The sequence below is a fragment of the Schistocerca cancellata genome, chromosome 10, assembly GCF_023864275.1.
Source record: "Schistocerca cancellata isolate TAMUIC-IGC-003103 chromosome 10, iqSchCanc2.1, whole genome shotgun sequence".
Classification (NCBI taxonomy): domain Eukaryota; kingdom Metazoa; phylum Arthropoda; class Insecta; order Orthoptera; family Acrididae; genus Schistocerca; species Schistocerca cancellata.
In genome coordinates, this window is record NC_064635.1 from 32,322,679 (window position 1) to 32,340,341 (window position 17,663).

General features: G+C 41.0%; 1 protein-coding gene across 1 annotated transcript in view; it reads left to right on the plus strand.

The window, feature by feature from the left end:
* The first annotated feature begins 435 nt into the window (after window positions 1–435).
* Window positions 436–17,663, plus strand: part of LOC126106737 (cytochrome P450 4C1-like) — a 109,537-nt gene continuing 92,309 nt past the window's right edge. The window contains exons 1-2 of the mRNA XM_049913112.1: window positions 436–635; window positions 15,501–15,711. Of these exons, the coding sequence (XP_049769069.1) occupies window positions 436–635; window positions 15,501–15,711 (411 nt within the window). The remainder of the gene's footprint in view (window positions 636–15,500; window positions 15,712–17,663) is intronic.

Consider the following 17,663-nt stretch of genomic DNA (forward strand, 5'->3'; position numbering starts at 1 on the left):
ATAGTTTTATACGTAAGTGAAACATGGATCATAGAAAATGTAGACAACAAGAGAACAGACGCTACTGAAAGGTGGTGAGACACCAGCAGCACTCCACAGTCTGGTTGCAGTAACGACTTAAGCCTCAGCAACTGAAAAACGGGGCCAGGGTCGGTAGTCAAAACATTGTGGAGAAAAGCGGAATCAACAACTCAACTGAAAACTTGATAACACACTGTTAAACAAACAAAAACGTTTCGTCGCCTGGGATTACTGGCCCGAGCGATTCCGGAAGCCTTATCTCTTGTCTGTTAGGGACGTGAGGTGATTTGAGGAAAGGAGAAAACAGGGGGACTTATAACAACGCCCTGTGCAGCCGTGGAGGTATCCCGCCAGCCGCCGTGTACATAAGCGGCAGTGAGCGCTCAGCAGGCAGGTGTGTGTTTCTCTGTGAGGATGGCGGTGCTGTGGTGGCTGCTGCAGCTGTTGGCAGCCCTGGCGGCCGGGCTGTGGTGGGCGTGGCTGCGGCGGCCGCGGTGCGACGCGCCGGGGGATCCCCCAGTCCCTCTGTTGGGGAACCTCATGCAGCTGGGGAACCCCAGGACCAGCTTCCGCACCCTCTGTCGCATGCATGCCGTTCACGGGTCCACGTTCTGGTAAGCACATATGGGAACACAGTATCGAATCGAGAGTATAAATACTTTTACTCACGAGTGGTATCATAAGAAAAATATCACAAAAGTTTTGAACGAACACTAAGGAGACCTAGAAATATCGATACTTACCTCTGACAAAAATGTTAGAGTAGATGTTCTCTACCGGCTTCACGTTTTAAACAGAATAATGAAGCTTTAAATCAAGCAATTTTTTGTTTTCATTTCAGGTTGCAATTCTAAAAAAACTGGAACTTGAGACATAACATTACATAACAAATGATAAAAAAAATGTGTTAATAGCCCCCCTAAAGTTTCTAGCCTTCGTCTATGTAGTTCAAAAGTAACATTTTGTCCAGTTGTTTCGCAGATAATGTGTTAAATGGCTTTGAGAATGTCGTACCTACAAGTAAAACCTTGGAGGGCACTGATATCGCTGGAATTGTCATGTACTCAATTGTGGCTTATAGAACTGACGAAAGAAAAACTTGGTGTCTTAAAAGATTAGCCTACAATGGTGACAACTATGTATGTTGCCAAATAAAGGATCATTCCAGCTTTTTGATCAGAAAGCACATTCAAAATCGGCGAACATCCTATGATGACACCATTGAGAAAGCAGTAGCGACTTTCAATAAAAATATACTTGCACTATTGGCTCACCTACAAGCAAGGCGGAGTGGCATATGCTTTGAGGTCATCATGCCCCGACTCCCCCCCCCCCCCCAGCCCCAATTCCCTCATCTCTCCCACCTTCTTGGGAATAGACCAGTCAGAGAATTTATATGCCAAGATAGAAATATTTAGAGTTCCCAATCATAGTCCAGTATTTTACCACGATTAAAAATAAAACAGGCAATCAGTATGTACTCGACAGTTGCCATCTTGTTCTCAGTACCCCACTTACAACGGACACTTTTGGTTTCAAACGCTCGGAATAGCACGAAACCATGCTTAGAATAACACTCGATCATAAAAACAACAGTGTCTGTGTCTTTTCAATGCAAAACCTTGCATTCTACGGTAAGTGACATTTTAATAGAGAGAAACAAAGTAACAACATACCAGTATCACAACGCCAGTGTATAATTACATTTTCAGTCAACAGTGCCAAAAACTCTCTGCTCTAAGTATTTATAACATTTCCAAACATAAGTATCCCGCACAGCTGATAGTGCTCATATTAGTCCTCATAGTGCAGATGGGGGCTTCGTTGAAGTTGTTAAAACAAAGTGGAACAGAACAATGTGCACACCTCACTAAAGACAGGTTTTTATATTCAGAATCACTTTCGCATTCAAGCAGTCCAATATCGGAAACCGCAGTAATTATATTTTCATACAATAATATGAGTGTGTTAATGTCATAACCCGACTTCCTCCAAACATACTGCAACATAGGCGAATATTTTGGTGCAGAAAATTGATTGTAAATCACAGAGTGAAGTTTCATGATAACGATAACGCATTTTCACTTGGGGTGTGGCACATTGTACTCTTACAAAATCAGCACTCCTCCTGATATAGACATTACATTTACGTCCACAAAAATAAATCCATAGTGGCCTGTAAACGTCTCTAAAAACCGTTAATCATCACGCAGCGGTTTGAACATCGGCTCTTAACATTGCGAGCGCCAAAGCATTCATGGACTCCTTAGGGAAAAACGTATCACATGTGAGATTTCTGTCACATGAGAAAGTGTTTTTATCTCCTCAAAACACTTTTATATGTACTTAGCGTTACACTCTTTACATATTTCCCTATCTGTGGCACATATCGTCGCTAGAATGATTCTGCATTAGTCTCTGCTTTGCTTCTAAGGGTCGTCCCAGAAATGTTGTGACAAACTTCGAGGTACTGTGGAGCGTACATATTGAGTAACAAATCGAGGGTAGGAACTTGGAAATGCCATCCAACGACGCTGTGAAGCGTCAAAGTTATAGGCGGTGGCCATCCCTTCGGCAGCAAACGTGACTGTGTAGGCTGACAGACCAAAGATGGAACATCTCGCAATGTTCACGACTGACTGCCACGATCGACAGAGCTGCTTAGGCCGTGTCTCCTATGAAAGTGATGCTCTATTGTCGCGACGGACCCCTCTAAGATCTTGGTACACAGGAGAAAAATAAACTGCAGATGGAAACCCATGTCCAAAATCGTCATCCACCAAGGCAACAGAGCATGGCATTCACAGGAGACGAGACATGTCTACACTGCAGCTAGCTCCATCTTCTCCACTGCCGATCGTGGCAATCAGTCACGATCACTGAATAACAAACGACATTGCAAGATTTTCCGCCCACAGTCCGCCAGTGTACATAGTCACGTTTGTCGACAAAGGGGGTCGGCTGGTGTGGCCGATTGGTTCTAGGCGCTTGAGTCTTGAACCGTGCAACCGCTGTGGTGACAGGTTCGAATGTAGGTTAGTTAGATTTAAGTTGTTCTAAGTTCTAGGAGAATGATGACCGTAGGTGTTGAGCCCCATAATGCTCAGTGCCATTTGAACCATTTTGACAAAGGGGTGTCCCAGTGGCGGGCTCCAGCGCCTATAACGTTGGCGCTCCACAGTGTCGTTGGATGACGTTTCTGGACACAGCTTCCCGTCCTCCATTCGTTGCTCACAACACTCTATACAACCTCTCGAAGTTTGTCACAACATTTTTGGGACACCCTGTACAGTTACGTGCCTGCAACACAACAAGGTATCATTCACTCTCTCCATGAGGAATGGTCATACAAGGTGTGGCAATAAATTAATGAGACTGATTTTCTTTGCAAGATGTGACAACCCTTCAGGCTTGCGTAGGCACAATATCTTTCACCTTGGTCTATAAGCTGCTTCTAGTCCAAGCGGCACATCAATGCAACTGCTCAGTCGTGAATTGTGCTGTAATACGTTAACACGTGTTTGTGTCTCGTCACGGATTTGGAACAGGAACAGCATACATAATACTGCGCAACGGTATGCCATTTCTTTTTGCGTTAAATTGGGTGAAAACGCGACGATAACTTACGGTGAGCTTCAGAAGGCTTTCGGAGAGGAGGTTATGTCAAGAGCTCAAGTTTTTCGTTGGTATAAAATGTTAAGTGAAGGCGGAACGAATGTTGAAGATGAAGACCGCAGTGGACGACCACAACCTCACGGACGGATGTCAACTTGGCCAAGGTGCGTGAACTCGTACGATCTGATAGATGATTATCCGTGAAAATGATTGCAGGCGAACTGAACATCAATCGACAAACGGTTCGTCTAATAATAACTGAAGCTCTTGGTATGAGAAAGTTTTGTGCAAAAATTGTCCCCAAAAATCTCATACCACAACAGCGAGAAACACGGAAAAATGTGTCAGCCGATCTGTTAGAGCAAATGGAAATCAATCCAGAATTGCTGAGCCATGTTATCACTGGTGATGAAAGTTGGTTTTTTCAGTACGATCCACAGACAAAAGGCCAAAGTTCGCAATGATGCTCAAAGGCATCACCCAGACCAAGAAAAGCTCGCATGTCAAAGTCAAAAGCAAAATGCATGCTTGTGTGCTTCTTTGATTCCAAGGGAGTTGTTCATAAAGAGTGGGTGCCTCCTGGACAAACAGTTAACCAATATAACTACAAAGAAATTTTAGAAAGACTTCGTAAAAGAGTTCTTTGTGTCCTTGGCAACATTGTTGATAACTGGATTCTGCATCACGATAATGCGCCATCCCATACTGCTCTGTCAGTACAGCAATTTTTAACCTCAAAACAAATTTCAGGACTACCAGAGCCACCTTATTCACCAAATATCGCTCCATGCGATTTTTTTCATTTTCTAAGAGTCAAAACGGCGGTCAAGGGACACCATTTTCAAACAACACAAGATGTCCAAAAAGCTGTGACGAGAGTCTTGGAGGATATTACAGAAGATGAGTTCCAGAAATGTTACCATCAATGGCAGAAGCGCTGGAAAAAGTGTGTGCAATCAGAAGGGAACTACTTTGAAGGAGACAACACAAAACTTGACTAAAACAGTAATCAACATTTTTTTTTCACATCAGTCTCATTACTTTAATGTCGCACCTCGTATATGAGCTAGTTCTCTTTGCATCAAACGTCCAAGGGTGATTGATCACGTCATGGGGAATAAATTCTGTTAGAGACAACATTTCTTAACACTTTCCAGCAACTTAAAACAAAGATGCTTAATAAATCAAACAGTTACTTGAGAGAAAGTGAACTTGTTAGCCAAGGTCCCTAGTAAACAACCTTTACGTCGATTACGGTGCCGGTAAGCATAGTTACCGTAGTCAGATATCGATAAAAGGTTATTAAATGTCTCCTATACCAGCTGTGCAAGTACGCTTTCTGAAGTATTGCCAGGTACGTGAGGGACAAGATGAAGAATGCTCGTGTGCCGTATCACAACCTACTATGTGTGTATTTCATTGCAGCCAGGGCACTGCTATATTGAAAGGTAGTGCCCAGTTCTGGCCAGCAGATTGACAGTAAGCCCCAACAGGGGCGGTAGTGTATTCATGTACATCTTACTAAAATTATTTATGTATTTCAATTACAATATGTTTTCCAATTATGTGTCGATAAAAGAATCCATAAGCACCTTTTCTAAAATTACTGCAAAATAGTTATTAAAACAGAAGCTAAAAATTGATCGTATTATGTTCACTTGTGCGCCTATGTAGAAGCTGCTTTACATCTCTGTCATTTTCCATATACTGGTGCACGATAAATTAGTGTATGAAAACAATTTGTAATTTATAAATATCTGCGGGCATGATTGTAAAATTACTGAAATTATAAAAATATGTGGGCGTAAAGTTACAGGGTGGGCTTCCACTGTGTCATTTGGATAGCAGTCTACTGCTGATGAGAACCTACGTAATTGCCACATATGATTTTATGTATGACATGTGCTGAAGCAAAATCTTTCACAGTAGCACTTGAAAATGGCCTAAAGGCCAAAATTACAATTGTGAAATAAATAATTTCTACTGTCAACGACTAAATGACTGTGAACCCCGGCCATGAGAAGATAACCGTAAGAATGAGCGTCTCTAAGTGGAGAAAGATTATTAGAAGGGAATGACAAACTTTTATTTTGATCGGCTCAGTTTCTTTCACGTAGAGCAGATGACTGCATTTTAGGCAACAAACATAGCATATGCGTGCAGCCGAGTACCTACGCCTTGGCGCCTCCCAGGTGCATAACCAATACAAATGGACACCTAATGTCGCTGGGAAGTGGCAGCCAAAATTTGTTTCCAGTGGGGTGTCCTATCAGTTCTAGATGTTCCATGCAAAGACTTTGAAAAAGGATGATAAATCCACAACCACAGTGCCCTCTTAACCCTTTCGTGGGCAAAATTATTGAGCAGTTTTTTTTAATGAATGGAGAGCAGATAGTAGTTAACAGATAGGTATATTTATCATACAGAATATCAAATTTGATCCAACTGTGAAAGTGAGGTCACACAACAAGGTGGGAAGTATTCTTCCCACTGCCCTTCCTTGGAGTTAAATGACAAAAACAACTTTTTTAATATATGTCATATTTATTTGATAAATTTACTTCTCTTGTTACAATGATTGTTCACAATTACTAGCCATGAAATTTTCTGAAACATGGGTCTATGCAAAGTGGTATTTGACAATATGTACAAATACAGCGAGTGCTCTTTTCCGCAGCTTTGGTACTACAATGACGGCCCGTCCAGTAGGTTACTCCTAAACTGGGTTCATGCTGCCCTACAGCCACATGACGAAAATCTTCAGGTACTTTACCCCTTTTTGCCAGAAAGACAGGTTTTCGTCCACGCCTTTTTTGGGATGAGAAGCCAGCGATCAATTCTCAGGCTAGGTGGATCCTGTATGTGAGCTGATCATGCTGTCCCCTTTCTCTTTTACTTATTTTCCCCAGGATAAAACTGTTCACTGCAGCAACGTCCATCAGGAAATAAAATATTCTGTGCCACCATTTTACAAAAAAATGGTTCAAATGGCTCCGAGCACTATGGGGCTCAACATCTTAGGTCATAAGTCCCCTAGAACTCAGAACTACTTAAACCTAACTAACCTAAGGACATCACACACACCCATGCCCGAGGCAGGATTCGAACCTGCGACCGTAGCAGTCCCGCGGTTCCGGACTGCAGCGCCAACCATTTTACAGAACGTCTGCCAATAGCATACCTTTCTCGTAATTGATCAAACTTATCGACACCACCCATTATTTTGTGGTATTCTGCCACAACTTCAGGACAAGAAATCTCTGTACTAGTACCATCCTTGTTTTTCCTTTTCACTATGGCTGTTTCTCATGGGTCATGAATGGAGGACAGGAAAGTGACTGGACGGTTATCCATCCATTTTACTGCAGAAATGGCTCATTTTGTTTCAAACTGGAGTTCTCCTCATTCCAATTTTACGTTTTCCTTCATAAATTTTGGTAAATCAAAAGTATTTACCTTATACTATAGCTCTGAGGGAAAAAAATCACAAGATGTCACGCAAACAGCACTGAAAGGCCCCTCTACAGAGCAACACTCAGCTACACAGTGCCTCTGCGCGAAGGTACAGCAAAAACGACGCGAACTTCCGATTGGAAGTAGTACCCTACACTGTTCACTAGGTGGTAGCACAGTACAGAGGTGGGAACTGTGAATCCCACGGGACTAGGAGCGAGTTCATTGTAGTGGGAAGCATGTTTCCCACGGCTCACGAAAGGGTTAAGGAAACTATGAAACGTCCCCTTGGAACAATTATACATGACTGTGCTTAAACTGACACACAATATTTTTAGCGCAACGCAATCTGCCTTTCAAAAATCCCTACAAAAGAATGGCCCTGACTAACATTAACCTATACCTTTCACAAATCACTTACCTCACCAAAAATCTTCGTTACTCAAACTACTGCAATACAGCGAGCGCCACTACTGCCAGCTAAATAAAAGATTCAAACTACGGAAGGCACTAACTACTGATAGGCATAGTTAGCAAATGAAAGATTTAAATAGAGAACAAACAATGTATTTACATCAATAGTGTTCAAAAGTCATAATGTATATAGCAGTTCATGATATCCAGTATTACAAATTTCAAAACCCCGCCATCTCTCGCCTCACATCCACCACTGCTGGCGGCTCACCTCCAACTGCGCAACGCTACGTGCCGCTAACAGCCGACCGCCAACACTACAATAGCGAACAACAGTGCAAACCAGCCACAGACTGCACACAGCACAGCCAGTGATTTTCATACAGAGCGCTACGTAACGCTGCCAATAAGAAAACATAAACAGCCTACTTACATAGCCCCTATGCTCCCCACAAAAAATTTTACAAATTGTTTTGGGCAGTGGCCAATAATGATTTGATAAAATTTTTCATAATTACAATAACAAAGAAATCAAATGCACACACTTATTAATACAATGTTGGTCAAAAGCTAACATTTTCTCACAGTCCATAAAGACAGTCCTGATCATTCATCACAGTAAAACTGCCGTTTCTTTTCTCAAAGTCTGAGCAGTAAAAGACAATGCACACGGAAGTAGAGGATTTCCATGCAGTCTTGAAGAAGTAGTGCTGTCCTTCCAACGGAAAGAGTGCTGACTCTTGACATGCTGACAGGTAATGGGCCAGAACAGAGCAAACCCACAGCAGAGTCATTCGACGTTTTGAAGAATATTGGTATGTAGGTCATCACAGAGCAGACCCACTGTAGTCCTGGTAGAGATTACGGTATTGGTGGGCCACCAGAGGTGCAGACCCATTGCAGTCCTTGTAGAAATAATGGTACTGGTGCGTCATCAAAGATGCAGACCCACTGTAGTCCTTGTAGAGATGGCCAGCAGCCATCTGTTGTGACTGTGCAGGTGCACAATCACCATTGAAGGTCTTGCGGATAATATAGCAAGTCCATAACCACCACTTGTGCACTCACAGAGTTTTTGGAATTGTTCTTAGAACCAGCAATGCTGTTATCCAGTCCCTTGCTGAATTATTAACACATGTGCAAACACAAACAGACCCTACTTCTCATATATTGTCTATATACTATGACCAACAGAAACGTGTGCAGTGAAATGGAACTTACAAGTTAATAATATGATGAACTGGTGTCAATTACAATTTTATAATATAAGAATACAATTACAAAGGTACAAAATACATCATTAAAGAACATAACAATACAGATAACATTTGTAGTACAAGCTTTACAAAAGAATCGAAATAACATATACATCAGTGTTACAGGAATTATGACATGAGTACATACATAAAAGATCAGAATAACTTTTGAAACATCAACTTTACACATGAGCATTAAAACAAAAGAGAATAAATAATGTCTAAGCATATTTACAAGGTAAATAACATATTATTAATGCCAATTATATTCGAGGATAACAGTATTCCTCATCATAGTGAATGTAGATTAGTATTAGAAGAAGAAAAAATTCTATGAAACTACACAGAGACAGGAAGAAAACAAATACACAAGGGTACACAAACACATAGTGGGATAACACAAAAGGAAAGGACAGGGTTCGTTTTCAGTGTAACATTTGGTACTGCAGTCCAACCCAAAACTTCATTCCATAAATCGTTCCTCTTATTTCGACATTTGCTCCAGCCGAAAAAAATCCTGTCGATGCATGCTTTCTGTATTCTGTTCACATCCTTTTTCAAAAATAGTTTTTCTCCACTGTACACTACTTTTTTTGGCCAAACCATTTTCTTATAGCTTCTCAACGCATTTCTTCCAATCCATCATAGTTAGTTTCTTATATAGTCTACCCCCTCTTAAGCTAACTTAAATCTACTGAGCTCAGATATATATACCAAGGGACAAGGCAATGTAGTAGCACATAACAAATTAACACAAACCACAAGGACAAAAAAATGCAAATTGGCAAACCAAGCAGCAGCATTACAACTAATATAAGGCAATGAGCAGCAAACAAGAAAAATAAATCAGTAGTAAAACTGGCTTAACAGAGTAATGTAAAGTGAAATTTAGTAGCACTATGCCTGGCAAACAGCAGCAGCAAATGCAATAACTTACATCTAAACATGACAAAGCTCAAGCAGAAAAAATATTACAGTAAAAATGGCCATGTTTAATACCTATGTCACATCTTAACACTAGGGTGATGCATCACCTTAAATTACACTACTAAATAAGTTACCCAGTCATTGAAAAAAATTATGTATGCAATTCCTGTGAAGGGAAATGTCTTTTTGTGCTCCCTCGTTTTTTTTAAGTAGATTATAAAATGGTTATTTACTGGATCTGTAGGCATAAAATATCTATATTAGTACATCTATTAAATTTTATTTTAACCAATGCTGTAGTGCAGCTAGAAACTAGATATTAAACAAAATAGGCAAAGCAAGGTGTGAAACGTCATTCACTAGCCATATGGCATTTCATAATGCAATAAACAATCTTTCAACTAGCAAGACAATAGACATGAAATGTTTCTCATCATTTCATTTCAGTAAATATCATAAATTAAGAACTCTACAGTGTAATCATGTTTTTAAGTTTGAGAGTGTCGTATTTACGATGCTTTCTACAAAGGAATGTCAATAGCGAGGATAATGGCCTCCTTTTTTTTTTCTCCACCTGTGCCTCTGAAAGGCACACACTAATGGCTTTTTTCCAGGCGTCTTTTGCGCAGCTGGGTGTCCACGACGCATTACGTGAAGGTGTTCACTTAACTTTCTTACCGAAATATTTATGACAGCAGTTTCCGCTATAGGGACAGTCTCATATACAAAATTTCACAGGTCGAGAATTTGCGTTGCAAATGTGTAGAAGCAAAATCTTATGAATATAACAGTGTCCAAAAAATTTTCGCCGGCATTGTGACACATTCACGCATTTACACACATTTCATAACTCTTAAAGTACGATTCTTGGTTTCCAACATCCTTTTTCACAAGTCAGAGTCCGTAACCACTATTCATTACTCCTTACCTTAATACACATGTACATATTCGTCGACACGTCAATCCTGCGACGACACTTCAATATTTCATCATAATAAATACATAGCATAATCAAATTCCTCATATAGCATCAGCTTATTGATCATAAACATACCTCAACAACATAATACACATCGTCGTCGTAAAAATAACATCAAAACACCTCAGTCAAATCTCAAAATCGTCGTAGCTTTCTGCAATAATTTCAAAACCTAAAAAAATTCTCTGCTCATTTCATTAGTGTCATCTACCTCAAACGTACTTTAAAAATCATGATCTCATACCAAATACATCATTCAAAGCTCTCATAGTATCACAATGGTTCCGAAAAAATATGAACAGTTCACAAAGTACAGACAAAATACAGTTTCATAAGTGTGAAGTTATCCAACTGTGTAATTACGTAAACATTTGTCACTGATGTAATAAAAAAAATGTTTATCTCTCAGTTAAATGATCAGATAGCTGTGTAATTTGTGTGTTAGAGGAATATGGTACCGATGTGTAAAGTTGTATAAGCAAATACCATATTAGCTAGGGCTCCTTGTGCTTGCCACACACATGGTGCACAAAGTAAGCGTGTACCCCCCTGAGGATTAATGTAATTATACCCTCAGGTGTTACAGATTACAACAATGGAATGAAATGTATTACGGAAAACCTATGTATCATTGTACTTCAAATATCTTTAAAAATAAATGATTTAAATCAAAATTAATCACTCAAATACGTGTCCTGTAGCGCTAAATGTGCGTCTTGCTGTAAGATAATCTCTGTGGAAGTGTCGTAGTTATTGTCCTCTGAAAGCTAAGTTCTGCAGAAGCCAATGTACTTACCTCATGATAAACAAAAGTGAAATGCTTTGCGTATAGATATCTTAGTTATTACGCTTATTGCCGTGATGATGAAAGTACTGTGCTGTAACGTATTGTTGTGCTACGGAAAAGGCTGTCTCATTGTAGCTATACCACAAAAGTTACTACTAAAACATGTTTTACTTTCCAGAATAACTCAGAAAAACTGTGCAGATATAAAACAGATACACCGCAAAAGCAACATTGTAAATTGTCACTCATTAGTAGTGTCATGATAAAATCGTGTAGCTGTCACATAAACTAACCACTGTGTCATCTGGTATCTCACAGAAAGTACTTTAAATCCAGAATGTATTTTCAAGTAAACCAAAATGTTGCATTAAAATTCATTAGCAGTAATGGTAAATGTTCTAAGAACGTGAGCCTTATAGTCGTTATGTAATCGTGCAACTAACAAGCAAGAATGTACACACACAATTACACTGTGTCGTCTGTAAGCAATAACAATGCATTCGTAATTTCTGTTTAAATAAGTTCTCTTGGTTCTTGACTGGATATTTAACTTCAAAACATTGTTGCATGTTAACAGATTCTAAGTCTGACAAAGCATACTAGCAATGTAAAGTGAAAAGTTATATGGCAAAGACAAAGTTAAAAAGCAGATTATCTTTCAATAAACGGTTTTACATGTGAAATGTGGTGTAAACCTTTACTCTTCCTAGTACGCAGAGTTTCAACTTCAACGCAATTATCATGTGGTATGCTGAGGAATGCTAAAATTTTTCTCAAGGTTAGCGTCTATGTTATTTTTCTCTGATCCAGCCGGCGCACGCGGCTGCCTGCGGTGCGAGTCATTGTCTGTTCCTTTGTTGGCGTGCGTCGTTATTGGGATTGGGAGACCTAACTTCAACAAATTCGTCTTGTTGAGAGGGCCCTGCTCTGTTTGAATCCCACCAGTTTTGATGCAATTCAGCTCTGTCGTTACGATCATATCGTCTGTCGTCATGTCGGTAGATTCCATAGTTTCTTTCTTGTCGGTCATGTGGTGGAGAATTTCTCCCTGAATCGTAACTATGCGCTGGACCGTTGTGTCTAAAGTTATTCTGTCTCCCTTGATAATAATTATTTTGTTTCCCATATTGTCTGTTTCTCTGATTGTCTCTGTGATAGTCACTACCGCGGAGAGGTGATCTTTCCCTGTAATTATTACTGATCTGACAACGGTTGTCATACAGGTGGTGTCTGTTTTGGTCACGATTTGTGTTGTGAGAATAGTCTTGTTGTGTCCAGTTATTATTTCTTTCATCGCGGAATTGCGACGGATGTGACCTATAATTGTTGTGTTCCTGTTTTCGCGTTCCGAGATTGTCAGTGTCAATTTCTAATTCTTGTAAGAGTCCCTAAAAGCTTCAATGTCGTCTTTGCAACGTCCTGCCAAAATGATATGTCGTAAATGTTCAGGTAATTTGATTAAGCAAATGCGGATGAGTTCTGAGGGGCTGTATGGGTTTGACAGGTACTGATTCTTGTGCAACATGTCTTCAAAATATTTCACAAGACTGGAAAATTCAGATTGTTCGAAATGTTTCATCATTATGATGCTATGTTTTACTCGGTCTTGTGTAGTTTGAGACCAATATGCTGAGAGGAAGGCATGATAAAATTCTCCTTCACTGTGGCAATCGTGAATGACCGATCGCATTCTTACAGCTGGTTCATTCTCTAAATAGCCACACATAAATTCTAATCTGTGCTCTAATGACCAGTTGGGAGGAAAACAATGAGAGAATTGATGGAGCCACGCTTGTGGATGAATGTCGTTGCCAGAATTCTTAAATGTTTTAAATTTACGTGTAGTAATGAACAGCTTATAGTCAAAATCATCATGTCGGCGAGTCGCATATCGGTCATTGTTACGTCGTTTCGGCGGTTCCATTTCAAAATTCGGTGCACCTTGCCAATTTCTTTCATAATTTCCGAAATGCCCTGTGTTATTATTTTGTGGCTTTTCCTTATTTCTATGTCCCTCTTCCCGTATTGGGGCGCGAGTGTCCTCTGAAATACGTAATTCTTGTATTACCTGTGTCAGCTGATCTTGTACTTCCCGGATTTCTCTTTGGTGTTGCGTATTTATTTGATTCTGATTTTGTTTGAATTTCTTAATTTGTTCGCACTCTTCTGAGTCATTAAAGACTACCGGTTTTGTGTCATTCAGATTATCATCTACCTTCGTAGATAAATTATTTAGCTGATCCAAAAGTTCAACTACTTTCTCTGATAATGAACTAATTTCCTCCATGTGTCTTTCTGAACCAATTTTCAGAGTATCTACTGTGTCCTTTAAGTTTTCCTGAGTTTTTGCAAGTTGCGTAACCGAATCGGTAGATGCAACTGAGTCAATTTTAGCTTGCAAGGTCTCATGATTTTCATGAACAATAGTTTGCAGTTCTTTTATGGCTGCTTCGTGATTCTGTAATGCATTTTCATGCCGCGAAAAAATAGGTTGAAAATGCTCACAAATTTGTGTTTTTACATCATTACAGACTTTTTGACATTTCGATTCAATGTTATGCAACTCAGTAGTTAAAACTTCACGTGTTTGTTCAAGCTTATGTTCCACTGAGTCTAACTTTTGAAGCTTTTGTTCCATTGCGTCTAACTTTTGAAGCTTTTGCTGTGTTTGTCTCTGATTTTGTTCCATTTGTTGCATTAATTGCAATAATAATGTATTAGTGCCTGGAATCTGTTTCTCTATGCTTTTTGGCAGTGCATTTTCACCGGCAACATTCACATTTTGACAAGCAGAAAATGTGTCTTGATTCATTTGAGAAAACAATGAGGACCCAAAATCTAAGTCTACAGTATTTGCAATATTGTGTTCTGTCATTTCGGATTCCTGAGGCGAGCTGTTGCCGACCGATCGACCGATAATGCTTCCCTGTTCACTACCTGTTTCACTGTCTACACCATTATTTGCCGCCCGCTCCATTTCCCTATGCACAATTACCAAATTACTACTTCGAATGTCTGTTAATTCACTACACAGTGGTGCTGATAAGCTACACTCGTCGTCACTGTTATTTCTCAGTTTACTTTGGAGCCTAGTGTTACGTTTTTCACACGCCATTATTGTCACAATGTTTCACACGATAACACAGAAAAGCACAATTTGAAGAGCAAAAATAAGAGAACACATTAACATAGCACTGAAAATAATATCTAGTTAATTGCAAGCGCAGCTGCGAAATACTTGGTGCAAATCTACATGCATGACACAACTGTTTTACTGTACAACAATGAAAGACTGCAACTACAAAGGAGATTCTCTCTACAATTACGTGCTAGCAATAAACAATAATTACACTAATTACACAAACTACATCAGAAGATTCCAGTGAGGTATCCTGACAGGGTTGCCATATGAAACGTCCCCTTAGAACAATTGTACATGACTGTGCTTAAACTGACACACAATATTTTTAGCGCAACGCAATCTGACTTTCAAAAATCCCTACAAAAGAATGGCCCTGACTAACATTAACCTATACCTTTCACAAATCACTTACCTCACCAAAAATCTTCGTTACTCGAACTACTGCAATACAGCGAGCGCCACTACTGCCAGCTAAATAACAGATTCAAACTACGGAAGGCACTAACTACTGATAGGCATAGTTAGCAAATGAAAGATTTTAATAGAGAACAAACAATGTATTTACCTCAATAGTGTTCAAAAGTCATAATGTATATAGCAGTTCATGATATCCAGTATTAAAAATTTCAAAACTCTGCCATCTCTCTCCTCACATCCACCACAGCTGGCGGCTCACCTCCAACTGTGCAACGCTATGCGCTGTTCACATCCAGCTGTCCAACACTACAATGGCAGACAACAATGCAAACTAGCCACAGACTGCACACAGCACAGCCAGTGATTTTCATACAGAGCGCTACGTAACGTTGCCAATAAGAAAACATAAACAGCCTACTTATAACTACACTAGACAAACTAACCGTGGGGAGCCCCCTCCAGTGCTGGTGATGTGTCTCTGGTGTGCAGTATCTACGTGGGCCCCATCCTGTACGTGGTCGTCGCAGAACCCCGCGATGCCGAGCTGCTGCTCGGCTCCACTAAGATAGTCGACCGCACACGCGACTCCCCCTACCTGCACAACATGGTCAGCATCTTCTTTGGCGATGGACTCTTCAGCAAGAGGGGCGACCAGTGGCGGGCTCACCGCAAGATCATTTCGCCCACATTCCACCTGCAGGTCAGCACATCTATAGTCTCTTCAAAATTACTTTAGCATTGACAACTATGAAGCAAGTGGTGGACATAGGCTCCAAGGAAAGAACAGTACACATTCAGCAAATCTCTGAGGACTGGCTCAACAGTCACAGCAACCATCTGGGATTCCAAAGTTGTTAAGCCTCCCACCTGCTTTGTCCTCCAGTTTCTGGCTGCTTGCTGTCATCCAATTGGATGATTCATTGTATGACAGGCGTTGAGTAAATAATGCAATACATTTTTTTCCTGATAGCAGGTTGGTTTTATTCCAATACATCATATTACATTACTGGCCATTAAAATTGCTACACCACGAAGATGACGTGCTACAGACGCGAAATTTAACCGACAGGAAGAAGATGCTGTGATATGGACACGATTAGCTTTTCAGACCATTCACACAAGGTTGGCGCCGGTGGCGACCCCTACAACGTGCTGACATGAGGAAAGTGTCCAACCGATTTGTCATACTCAAACAGCAGTTGACCGGCGTTGCCTGGTGAAACGTTGTTGTCATGCCTCGTGTAACGAGGAGAAATGCGTACCATCACGTTCAAGACTTTGATAAAGGTCGGATTGTAGCCTATCGCGGTTGCGGTTTATCGTATCGCGACATTGCTGCCCGCGTTGGTCGAGATCCAATGACTGTTAGCAGAATATGGAATCGGTTGGTTCAGGAGGGTAATACGGAACGCTGTGCTGGATGTCAACGGCCTCGTATCACTAGCAGTCGAGATGACAGGCATCTTATACACATGGCTGTAACGGATCGAGCAGCCACGTCTCGATCCCTGAATCAACAGATGGGGACGTTTGCAAAACAACAACCATCTGCACGAACAGTTCTATGACGTTTGCAGCAGCACGGACTATCAGCTCGGAGGCCGTGTCTGCGGTTACCCTTGACGCTGCATCACAGACAGGAGCGCCTGCGATGGTGTACTCAACGACGAACCTGGGTGCACTAATGGCAAAACGTCATTTTTTCGGATGAATCCAGGTACTGTTTACAGTGTCATGACGGTCGCATCCGTGTTTGGCGACATCGCAGTGAACGCACATTGAAAGCGTGTATTTGTCATTGTCATACTGGCGTATCAACTGGCGTGATGGTATGGGGTGCCATTGGTTACACATCTCGGTCACCTCTTGTTCGCATTGACGGCACTCTGAACAGTGGACGTTACATTTCAGATGTGTTACGACCCGTGGCTGTATCCTACATTCGATCCCTGCGAAACCCTACATTTCAGCAGGATAATGCACGACCGCATGTTGCAGGTCCTGTACGGGCCTTTCTGGACACAGAAAATGTGCGACTGCTCCCCTGGTCAGCACATTCTCCAGATCTCTCACCATTTGAAACCGTCTGGTCGATGGTGGCCGAGCAACTGGCTCGTCACAATACGCCAGTCACTACTCTTGATGAACTGTGGTATCGTGTTGAAGCTGCATGCGCAGCTGTACCTGTACACGCCATCCAAGCTCTGTTTGACTCAATGCCGTATCAAGGCCGTTATTACGGCAAGAGGTGGTTCTTCTGGGTACTGATTTCTCAGGATCTAGACACCTAAATTGCGTGAAAACGTAATCACATGTCAGTTCTAGTATAAAATATTTGTCCAATGAATACCCGTTTATCATCTGCATATCTTCTTGGTGTAGCAATTTTTAATGGCCAGTAGTGTATTCCCCACTCTTTTGGTTCCAATATGCTGCTTTCAAACACAGTCTCGGTTCAATGCGATGGCCTTACGCCACCTTAGTGGGCAGCACTGTACGCCCGAATGGTACCACTGTACTGACCGGCGCCGGAACCATCGTCTCACTGCATCACTAACCTCCCCATCATCCACGTACTGCTTCCTGAGGCGTGCATTGGGCCAAACAGATGGAAATCGGAGGTGATTCAAGCATAAGGTGGATGAGGAAGAA